This window comes from Herpailurus yagouaroundi, unplaced genomic scaffold (assembly GCF_014898765.1).
Source record: "Herpailurus yagouaroundi ecotype Mexico unplaced genomic scaffold, PumYag 196, whole genome shotgun sequence".
Taxonomy (NCBI): Eukaryota; Metazoa; Chordata; class Mammalia; order Carnivora; family Felidae; genus Herpailurus; species Herpailurus yagouaroundi.
This window is the reverse complement of record NW_024412427.1, coordinates 10,347,938-10,359,400: the sequence shown is the minus strand read 5'-3', so window position 1 is coordinate 10,359,400 and position 11,463 is coordinate 10,347,938. Positions and strand designations below refer to the sequence as shown.

The window sequence follows — 11,463 nt, the reverse complement described above, 5'->3', positions numbered from 1 at the left end:
TCTTCAACGTTTATTTATTTTTGGGACAGAGAGAGACAGAGCATGAACGGGGGAGGGGCAGAGAGAGAGGGAGACACAGAATCGGAAACAGGCTCCAGGCTCTGAGCCATCAGCCCAGAGCCTGACGCGGGGCTCGAACTCACGGACCGCGAGATCGTGACCTGGCTGAAGTCGGACGCTTAACCGACTGCGCCACCCAGGCGCCCCATGGAAGATGAGGTTTTTAAAGGAAACAGACACCTCTGTCCTTTGACCCTGTGACGTCTGCTTCCGGGAAGGATTTGAGGTTCCAAGGTTTCTGCTCATCTCTGGACTCCATGTTCTAGGGAGCGAGAGCTCCTGCAGAAGACCAGGGAGGAGCTGCAGCAGCAGCTGGAGGTACTGGAGCAGGAGGCGTGGCGACTGCGAAGGACCAACATGGAGCTTCAGCTGCAGGGGGACTCTGCTCAGGGCGAGAAGGAGGAACAGCAGGAAGAGCTGCACCTGGCTGTCCGTGAAAGGAAGCGCCTGTGAGTGACCGGTCCCCTCCTTCCTAGGGCTTGATTTTCCCTTTGGTTCCACACCCTCCTCCACCCCACCCCCATCTCTTAGGAAGTGGAGTGAATCACAGCCTGGCGTGCAGTGGGCTGACATTAGCTTCCCACTCCTTCTTTTGCAGAAAGATGAATACAGAAAGTTCACCCAGGCTTTTCTGAGCACCCATAAGGGCTGTGGGGGATACAGAAGCAAATAAGACACAAGCACTGATCTCAAGCAGTTTGTGGTCTACTGGGGGAAAACAGACAAGTAAATAGCAAACTGTGCATGAGGCCAGATGAAGTATGAATGAGATAGAGCTTCAGGCTGGGTCCTCTGGGAGCATGGGAGTGAGAGTTAACAATTGAAAGTTTCATGGAGGAGATGGTGGCCTTTGAGCTGGGCCTTGACATGTTTGATTGTGGAGAGTGGGAGAGGGGCAAAAGGGACAGATCAGCAAAGATGTTCAAGGTGGGCTGGGCTGGGTGAGGGGTAGGACTTCATTCTGGGAAGTCGTGGGAAATGAGTTGGTCTAGGAAGGGAATTCCAGAGTCAAGAGACCAGCTAATCTGTAAATTCCCCTATATAACGTCATAGAGAAAGCAAGGACTTTCGAGCTGGCAAAGTGTGGTTTAAATTATGGTCCTGCCACTTGGGCAGATTACTTTATTTGTAAGATGGAGATGATAGTATTTACCTTGAAGGAACACAGGGAGATTAGAATGCTGTTTTGCAAAATGCTGGCATAGAGCCTGGCATGTGGTATGTCTTCAGTAACTGGTGCCAGTTACAGTACAGGTACAGTTACACTTTTGACATATGTATCCCCCTCCTCTCCTGTGCCCTAGCTCCATGCAGCCAGTAGGCATGAAAGGACTTCTGTAAGGGTCATGACTCGTGCAAGTAATGGTCTCCCCTGTATCAAGGAGGAGAAAAGACAACCCACAAAGATGATTATTTGTTTTTAAATTTAATTAGTGTGAATTGATAATACATTTATCAATATTTATAACGATCTGGGGGCGCCTGGGTGGCTCAGTTGGTTAAGCAGCCAACTTCAGCTCAGGTCATGATCTCACAGTCTGTGGGTTCAAGCTCCGCATCGGGCTCTGTGCTGACAGCTCAGAGCCTGGAACCTGCTTTGGATTCTGTGTCTCCCTCTCTCTCTCTGCCCTTCCCCACTCATTCTTCTCTCTCCCTCTCTCTTTCAAAAATGAATAAACATTAAAAAAATTAAAAAAAATATTTATAACGATCTGAAAGTCAAAGCTACTTAAAAAGACAAACACAGAGATACACCTCTCTGCTTCATCCATCCCATTTCCCTTCTTTCCCATTTAGATTGCTCTCTTGGGGTGCCTGGGTGGCTCAGTTGGTTAAGCATCCTCTTGATTTCACCTTAAGTCATGATCTCACGGTTTGTGGGTTAGAGCCCCACATTAGGCTCTGCGCTGGGCATGGTGTCTGCTTAAGATTCTCTCTCCCTACCCCTGTGCCCCTTCTCCCCTCAAAAAAAAATAATAATTAATTGCTTTCTCTTTATCTTTCCAGCTACTTTATGCAAATATATGTATATATTCTTATTTCTCCCAATTTCTTGCCTTTTTCATTGTATATGTCATGGAGGTCATATCAGTTTTTAGAGAGCTTCATTCTTTTGCTTGGCAAAGGTAATTACACTCCTGTTCCCTTCTGGGGTGTGACCACTCCCTGAGATGGCCCCCAGCCTCCTCTCTTTCCATTGTAGTCAGGAGACGCTGGCAGGCCTGGAAGCCAAACAGTCCGAATCACTCAGTGAGCTGATCACACTTCGGGAAGCCTTGGAGTCCAGTCACCTGGAGAGGGAGCTGCTGAGGCAAGAGCAAACAGAAGTGACCGCGGCACTGGCCAGGGTGCGTGGGCCTCCACCCCTCCCTTGCTGGGTGGTGTGGGTGGCTTGGAAAGTTATGTTTCTAGGCAAAGGCCATATGGCCTGCCTCATTCTTCACCCTTCAAGCCTCGACCCTTCATATTTCCTGCATCACTTACTAGTCTCTGCTTTTGGGTTCTGTCCCTCCCAGTGTACTCTACACTGGAGTTAGAATGCTTTTCAAAAGTATAAATCTGGTTACATCAGTCTCCTTCCTGTAACCATTTAGTGGCTTCCCAGCTGCTTGGTGCCACATTCAAAGCCCTTTGCCTTCTGGCTTCCTCCTCTGTCTATAACCTGTCCTAACTCCCCATATACCTGGACTCCTGCCACATCTTCAGTTTCACCATGCATTTTCATGACTCTGCTGCTTCCCACGTACTCTTCACTTCCCACGGACTGCTGCTTTCCTCTCTCTCTCACCACAAACCACTTCTCACCTCTCAATACCCAACTTAATCGCCAGCTCTCCTACCAAGCACTTTTGGCTCCCCCAACCTCAATGAATGCCTTTTTTTTTTTTGAGTTTCCAGAGCACTTTGTGCTGACATTGTGTATGAAGTCGTCACAGCGATAGTTGTTTCTACATCCTGATGTTTGTGCCTCTGTACTATGAGCTCGTCTCTCACTTCTCAATGAATGAACAAAGGAGTGAATGAATGAAGGGAAAACTTGTTTCAAATGTAAGGGAAGGATTGGAGCGTTAACTGATCTCTGTACAAGGACGGCAGCAATTGTTGGGGATGTGAGCTGTTCACCGTGGTGGGAAAACGTGAACACGGAAACCCTTTAACTCTCTTTGTTTTTAGGCAGAACGGTGTGTTGCGGAGCTGTCTAGTTCCGAGAACAGCCTGAAGGCAGAGGTCGCTGACCTTCGGGCTGCAGCTGCAAAGCTCAGTGCTTTAAATGAAGCTTTGGCCTTAGATAAAGTTGGACTGAACCAGCAGCTTCTCCAGGTGAGCACAGATTTCTCTGATCCACAGAGTAAGGGCTGGGCCCTGACAGAAGGCAAGCCAGTGACTGGTAAAGCTCATGCCCATGACAGGGAAGAGTCCTTAATGGATCAGTGCAAGATGGATCAGTTCCCAAATGTGGTCCTAAAATGAGCAAAAGGAACATTGACAGAACAGAGGCAGCAAAGACTATAAGGCCTGGGTTTCGCCGTTAAAAATAGTCTGCTCCCACACCTACAGCAGAACCACCTTTGGGCTGGAGGGTAAAATCTCCAGGGCTGGGAAGGAGGCCTGTGTCCTCTGGAAGGAAGACTCAGTTTTTAATCCCATTGTGTGAAACAATAGCAATCTCGAGAAAAGGATCTGCTAAAGAGCCTACATCTCAAAGAGTGTGTTTCTTATAGGTTGCAAAGTTAACATGTTTCTTCACTGCTCCTATTCCCTTGAGCCCTAGAAATGTTCCAGATTCCCTTTATTCTGAATTCTTTAAGAGTAGGGTTTTGCCTTTTTAATCTCCATCCCCAGCATCAACCCATCTAGTACCTGGAAAACAGGCACCAGACCAAATGAATGCATAGTTCCCCTCTCTTACAAACCCTCCTGTGTTTCTCCTATGAGTCATAGATTCATGTCTTACTTGGACTTCCGTCTTAGCACTTGGTCTATAAACTGTAACCATTTGTCTTTGATGCCTTTCCCCTTTTGACCAGTAGTTGGAACAGGAGAACCAATCTATGTGCAGCAGAATGGAAGCAGCTGAGCAGGCAAGAAGCACTTTGCAGTTGGGCCTGGCAGAAGCTGAGAGGAGTAGGGACGCCCTGCAGGAGAAGAACACTCACCTGGAGGTTCAGCTGCAGAAAGCAGAGGAGACTGGGGCTGAGCTGCGGGCAGATCTCAGGGGCATCCAGGAAGAGAAGGAAGAAATTCAAGAGAAATTAAGCGAGGTGAGAACACAAAACTGATACATCCCATTAAGATACCACACGTACTCAATGTAGAAAATGAAAACTCAACAGAAATGATTCAGGAAGTGAAAAGGTCTTACTTCCTAAAAGTGACCAGTGTTACTGCTTTCAGGTACATCTTCCCTTTTTTTTTTTTTAACCTTTTATTTTTATTATTTTTGAGACAGAGAGAGACAGAGCATGAACAGGGGAGGGTGAGAGAGAGAGAGGGAGACACAGAATCTGAAACACGCTCCAGGCTCTGAGCTGTCAGTACAGAGCCCGATGCGGGGCTCGAACTCATGGACTGCGAGATCAGGACCTGAGCCGAAGTCGGACGCTTAACCGACTGAGCCACCCAGGCGCCCCATATCTTCCCTTTTTTTAAAACAATTCCCAGGGGCGCCTGGGTGGCTCAGTTGGTTAGGCGACTGACTTCGGCTCAGATAGTGATCTCACAGTTCGTGAGTTCAAGCCCCGTGTCAGGCTCTGTGCTGACAGCTCAGAGCTGAAGTAGGCCTGGAACCTACTTCAGATTCTGTGTCTTCCCTCTCTCTACCCCTCCCCTGCTCACACTCTGTGTCTCTTTGTCTCTCAATAATAAATAAACGTTAAAAAAGATTTTTTTTTTAAACAATTCCCATAAGAATCCTTCAGATTCCTTACTACTTCACACTTTCCAGTTTGAATTAGATGCCTTTTCCTGGATGCTCTAACAGTACCTCCTGCATGTTCCAGCCGCCACAGCCTTCTCACTGTATTATAATTATCTGTTTACAGTCTCCAGCATTAGACCAAAAGCTCCTTGAAGGCAAGGCTGTGTCTTAGTTGTTTTTATTCCTCCATCTTTTAGCACAATGTCCAGCACATAGCAGCGGCTCAGTAAATTTTTTCTGAACCAATGACACAGCTCAAAGATCATCTTTTGCCTGTACCAAACTTCTCACTGCCCTAAAATGATACAAATTTTCCTTCCCAGAATCCCTTTCTCAGAGACTGATTGTTTTCTTCCTGATGATATACATGTTTTAAATTCTAAAGACTAAAAGCTCCTTAGAGGTAGTTCTCTTGCAGCCCTAACCCCGGGTCTTGCACAAAGGAGAACATGCTTCCTGGGCTGGGAGTTCTACAGGTTGATGAGGGAAGTAGATAAATGCCACTTATATGAGTGGGCAATGCTCAGGACTCACAGAGCTGGGTCCAGAGTCTCTGAAGGGCCAATGCCCCAACATGGTGATAGCAGCCCCAGGGGATCCTGCCTCTGCCCTGTAATCTCCCGGATTTCTCCCTCTCAGGCTCACCATCAGCAGGAGGCAGCCTTCGCTCAGCTGGAGCAGCTGCATCAGGAGATGAAGCGACAGGACGAAGTGCTTGCTCGGGAAGTGCAGGAGAAGGAGGCCCTAGTACGGGAGAGAGCAGGCCTAGAGGTGCGGCTGCAGGCTGTGGAGCGAGACCGGCAGGACCTCTCTGAACAACTACTAGGGCTCAGGTAGGGCCCACACACAGTTCAGCCAAGGACAGAGAGAGTTCTGCAAGGCAAGGAGTAGCCAACCTAAGCTCCCTGCCCAAAGTAAACGGGTCCTAAATGAGTTATGAATTTGTAATTGCCGCCTAATTTCTCTGGGTAGTCAGTACTTAGAATCCAACTCCTCTTAAGGAAGCTTAAGGGGCTGGATGGGTAAGAACTCTTCCTTATTCCTGAACCTGACAGCTCAGCCAAGGAGCAACTGGAGAGCAATCTGTTCGAGGCCCAACAACAAAATTCTCTGATAGAGGTCACCAAGGGACAACTGGAGGTCCAGATTCAAACTGTCACTCGAGCCAAGGAAGTAATTCAAGGTGAGACCCCTCCTCTCCTCCCCCTCCCCCCCCCCAGGCCCCGCAACTGGGATGGGGACTATTCATTCCATGGAGATCTTGAAAGCCTGGAAGCAAATGGGAAGCTCAGAGGTCCTCCTCCAGCCAGGCTCAGGGCTTCTCGGACGGAAGTTGTTTATGAGATCTGGGGAGAAGGGAGAGGGGAAGAGGGCAGAGGCCCAGCGAGAGATACCTGTCCCTGGCATCTTAGGGGAAGTGAGGTGCCTGAAGCTGGAACTGGACACTGAACGGAGCCGGGCAGAGCAGGAGCGGGAGAATGCAGCCAGACAGCTGGCCCAGGCTGAGCAAGAGGGGCACACTGCCCTGCAGCAGCAGAAGTCAGCCCATGAGGAGGAGGTGAACCGGCTCCAGGAGAAATGGGTAGGTCATGGATGTGGCTGGGGACAGGAGAGGCAGATGTGGCCGGGGACAGGAGAGGCAGATGTGGCCTCCCTTCAGTGAGTGCTCCACCCATTGACTCTTGGGACAGATATTGCTGCTTATAAGAGTGAAATCTGAGCAGGACTAGCTTGGTCCCATGGTGTAAAATCCAGCTTCTAGCTAGTAATTGAGCAATATATGAAAAACACTAAGAACAATTCCTGACATGTATGTAGTAAGCTCTATATTTGTGTTAACTATTATTGTTGTTGTTTGAGTATGTACAGAGAATTAAACATGGATCCTGGGATTTAGGATTGTTATACTGGCCTCAGGATGTAAAGGGAGCAGAGGAATGCCTTGGACCCCTTCTTGTCTAATTCAGAACTGTATTTCTTTTATCTTTTAATTATATAACTTAGTCTATTTGCTTTTATTGTGACTATAGGTATATTTGGATTTATTTCTACTATCTGATGCTATTTTTCCTGCCTTTTTATATCTTTTGGGGCAGGGAGGTCACCTTTCTTAACTTCTTTTAGGGAGTTCAATTGGATGATTAAGTTGTATTCTTTTCTGGGTTCTCTTTCTCTCTCTACTACTTTGGGTGGTCTGTTCTCTATTTTTAAAAAAATTTTAGTTGTTTCCTTTAATATTTAAAAATACGTACTTAATAGGGGCGCCTGGGTGGGTCAGTCGGTTAAGCAGCTGACTTCGGCTTAGGTCATAATCTTGCGGTTCACGAATTCGAGCCCCACATCGGGCTCTGTGCTGACAGCTCAGAGCCTGGAGCCTGCTTCAGATTCTGTGTTTCTGTCTCTCTCTCTGCCTCTCCCCTGCTCATGCTCTCTCTCTTTGTCAAAAATAAATTAAAAAACAAAAAACATTAAAAAATTTTTAAAAATACATACTTAATAAAATCATAAGTTAATCAGTATGTTTGCCATTTTCTGAATGACACAAGGACTGCATTCACTCCTCCCGACCTATGTACTGTTTTATTCAATGTGTTTTGTTTTAACTAGTTTGTTAACACCACAAATTATTTTGACTTGTTTTCAACCATGAATATTTGTTTAGATACACTGAAAAAATTACAAATGATTTTCACTCATCATCCCTTCTTGCATATCAGACATTCTATTTGGATTTATTTTCCTCCTTGGAAAAGAATTTCTTTGGTGAGGGTCTGTTGGTAATTAATTGTCTGAAAATATTTCTATTTTACTTTTATTCTTGAAAGATAGTTTCATTGGGTATAAAATTCTAGGATGATAGTTATTTTCTCTCAGCATATGCATTATTCTATTGTTTGTGTCGAGGAGACCCTGATTAGTTGTTTGTCAGACCTTCTTACTGTATTTTCCATGTATCTTGACTATTACATTTTCTACATTCATTTTTCTTTTTCTATACTGTATTGTAGATGATTTTTCAGATCTGTCTTCTACTCACTAACTCCCTTTCAGCTGTGTCTAATCTGCTATGTAGTCTATTCACCAAGTTTTATATTTCACTTATTAAATTTTTTTATTTCTAGACATTCTATTCAGTTTTTTTTTTCAAATCTTCTTGGTCATATTTTAGTTTCTTTCCTTAATTTATATTTTCATCCTCTCTTTTATTCTTTAAACACATGAAACATATTTTTATGCTATTTAATAACACCAATAACTAAAGTCATTTCGGGCAGGGGCTCCTGAGTGACTCATTCAGTTAAGCGCCCAACTCCTGATTTCAGCTCAGGTCATGATCTCATAGTTAGTGGGATCAAGCTCCACATCAAGTTCTGCACTGATAGTGCGGAGTCTTCTTGGGATTCTCTCTCTCTCTGCTCCTCTCCTGCTCATTCACTTGCTCTCTCTCAAAATTAAATAAAATAAATTAATTAAAAAAAATTAAAAATAAAATAAAAATAAAATCTTTTCGAGCCTGACTCTGTTACATGTTTTTTCCATTGGTTCTCACTCCTGTGTTTTATGATTCTTGACTCTGAGCTCACATTTTTTAGAAATTTTTCTGTGGGAATCCTTTTGGCCTAAGGTGGAAGAGTTTTTCTTCAGAGAATTTGCTTTTTCTTCTGTTAGGAATTTCCTAGCAGAAGAGGAGGACACTGTTGTTATCCCCATTTTTATAGATGAGGAAACTGAGGCACAGAAATATGATAGAAATTAACTGAGGTCACTTGTACTAATAGTGTTGGATTAAAGGTTCTATCATCCCAGAACCATCTCAAAATAAAATTTTAAAATGAAGTGAAATAAAATTTATGTTGAAAGTATTTGGGGTCACATTCAAGCCCTAGGCCCACATGAAGACCAGGTTGTGGTTGACTTCTCAATGGAGATTTTTTTTTTTTTTAATCCTGTGTAAAAGTTGAAGCAAATAAATGTTCTTGCTATTTCCTTCTGTGGGATTTTTTTTGTTTTGTTTTCTCTCCCCCTACTTTCTGTCCCTTTCTCTTCCCCATTTCTCTCTTTCCTTCTTCTTTCTCTCAAGTTTATCCTTCTACTGAGGGTACTATAGCCCAGGGATAGGCAAGATTTTTTTGTAAAGGGCCACATATTAGGTTTTGTGGACCTTATGGTCTCTGTCATAATTATAGTACAAAAGTAGCCAGAGATACCATGTAAACAAATGAGCATGTCTGTGTTCAAATAAAACTTTAAGTGTAGACACTGAAATTTTAATTTCACATAATTTTCACATGTCACAAAAATCTCTCTCTCTCTTTCTTTTTTTTTTTTTTTTTTTTTTTTGCTCCTTTTCAACCATTAAAAGTATTAAAACCACTGTTAGTTCACAGGCCATACAGCAACAGGAGGCTGGCCAGATTTTGCTCACATGCCATAGTTTATTGACCCCTGATTAGCCCTTTGGAGGTCCAGTTTTATGTGGGAGTCTTCTATTGGACTCCCCACCCCTGTCTTCTGTTTTCTTTTTCCCACGTAGCCTTAAAATGAATTTCAGAGTTATTAGGTATAGCAGATACCTCCAGTGGAAAGCCAGTCTGTACTCATTTACCATTTATAAAGCACAAGTCTTGCTTTGATTTTGACTCCTGTGAAATTTTCATTATTTTCCTGCTGGCTCACTTATACATTAAAACATACACTGGGGCATCTGGATGACTCAGTCAGTTAAGTGTCTGACTCTTGGTTTCAACTCGGGTCATGATGTCATGGTTCCTGAGATCAAGCCCTGCATTGAGCTCTGTGCTGATGGCCAAGGCCTGCTTGGGATTCTCTCTCCCTCTCTCTCTGCCCTTTCCCTGTTTGCACTGTCTCTATCTCTCTCAAAATAAATAAATAAACATTGAAAAAAACCCTACAACATATATTTAATATTTTATCAGTATTTTTTGCCATTTTGCAGCTGGAAGGTTCAGAAATCTTGTTTTTCAGGTCTCTGAAAATAGAAGTTGATTTGTGCTTTGTGTGTATTTGTGATTTCACTGTTATTACAAGGCAGACTTGTTGGCAAGATGGTAGCTAGAAGTTTGCTTGTTTTGAAATTATATGCCTAAAGTAAGTAATTTAATTATTTGTTGAACAGTGTCCAGAAGGCACTTTCCCCAGCAAGAATTAGGCATATCACCCCGGGAAAATCCTCCAAGTGAAAGATGCAATAAAGTTCCAAAATAATGAGTAACCACCTGACATAATCTAGGCTTCTCTGGAAGGATTGACCATCTCATGGCCATACCTGAGTCATGGAAGGGCGTGTTCCATTTTTTCCTTTCCTCGCATTCAGACAATCCCCCTGAATTCTGATCATCTGACTTTATGATCTCCCTACTGATTGAAAAGGTTGACTACTCTCATAACTCTTGGGGTCTGTTAGTTTGATTGATTGATTGATTGATTGATTGATTGTAAGCTCTACACCTAATGTGGGGGGTTGAACTCACAACCCCGAGATCAAGAGTCACATGCTCTACCAACTGAGCCAGCCAGGCACCCCTGAGAGTCTGTTAGTTTTAACTATGACTGCCTTCTCCTGGAATCCTAACAATTGGAAAAACTCTTAGAGGTTCTAGTCTTCATTCTTTCACCTAGTGCATGTACCCCCTTTAATTGTAGTGATAGTGGACACTCATCAACCACTTCCCCATGCCACATGCCTTGCTAAATGCTATTTACATTATTTCAGATAGCCTACCTACTACTAGCTAGTGAGGAAATTGAGATGTAGAGAAATCACTCAAGGTCACATGGCTAATAAGCAGTAGAACAGGAATTAACCATCTCTTAACCATTTATGCTGTGGTCATTCCTGCAGGATCCCTTTCATATGGTCACTTAGCTTCTGTTGTATTCCACCAATGGCTGCCCATTCATTTCTAGGTAGATCTAGTTATTGAAAAATTATTCCTTATGTCAAGCCAAAATCTATTACGTGAAACAAATCACATCTTAGGTTTGCTTGAAATACCTCACCAACATGCTTGCTTTCCTCTAGACATGTTACATGTTACTCATGACCCAATATGCAGAATATTCTGATCCACAACCTAACTGGCAACCCTAGCCTGTTACTTCCTGGACATCATGGAATTGGCTCTTTTGGTAGCTATAACACACTTCTAATCAAATTGAGTGAATAGGCCAGTTTTTTTTTTTTAAACACTTATTACTATTAAAATTCATCTTTCTCATATTTTCACAGCTGGCTTTTTATTTTTTATTTTATTTTTTTTTTAATTTTTTTTTCAACGTTTATTTATTTTTGGGACAGAGAGAGACAGAGCATGAACGGGGGAGGGGCAGAGAGAGAGGGAGACACAGAATCGGAAACAGGCTCCAGGCTCTGAGCCATCAGCCCAGAGCCCGACGCGGGGCTCGAACTCACGGACCGCGAGATCGTGACCTGGCTGAAGTCGGACGCTTAACCAACTGCGCCA

At 43.9% G+C, this 11,463-nt stretch overlaps 1 protein-coding gene across 6 annotated transcripts in view; it reads left to right on the top strand.

Annotated features, from left to right (window-relative positions):
- Nucleotides 1-11,463, top strand: part of CEP250 (centrosomal protein 250) — a 52,397-nt gene that overhangs the window by 18,358 nt on the left and 22,576 nt on the right. For all 6 annotated transcript variants that reach the window (XM_040447217.1, XM_040447218.1, XM_040447215.1 and 3 more), the window contains 7 exons: nucleotides 327-509; nucleotides 2,264-2,408; nucleotides 3,235-3,381; nucleotides 4,092-4,322; nucleotides 5,618-5,811; nucleotides 6,034-6,161; nucleotides 6,391-6,560. In XM_040447217.1, coding sequence (XP_040303151.1) covers nucleotides 327-509; nucleotides 2,264-2,408; nucleotides 3,235-3,381; nucleotides 4,092-4,322; nucleotides 5,618-5,811; nucleotides 6,034-6,161; nucleotides 6,391-6,560 — 1,198 coding nt within the window. The remainder of the gene's footprint in view (nucleotides 1-326; nucleotides 510-2,263; nucleotides 2,409-3,234; nucleotides 3,382-4,091; nucleotides 4,323-5,617; nucleotides 5,812-6,033; nucleotides 6,162-6,390; nucleotides 6,561-11,463) is intronic.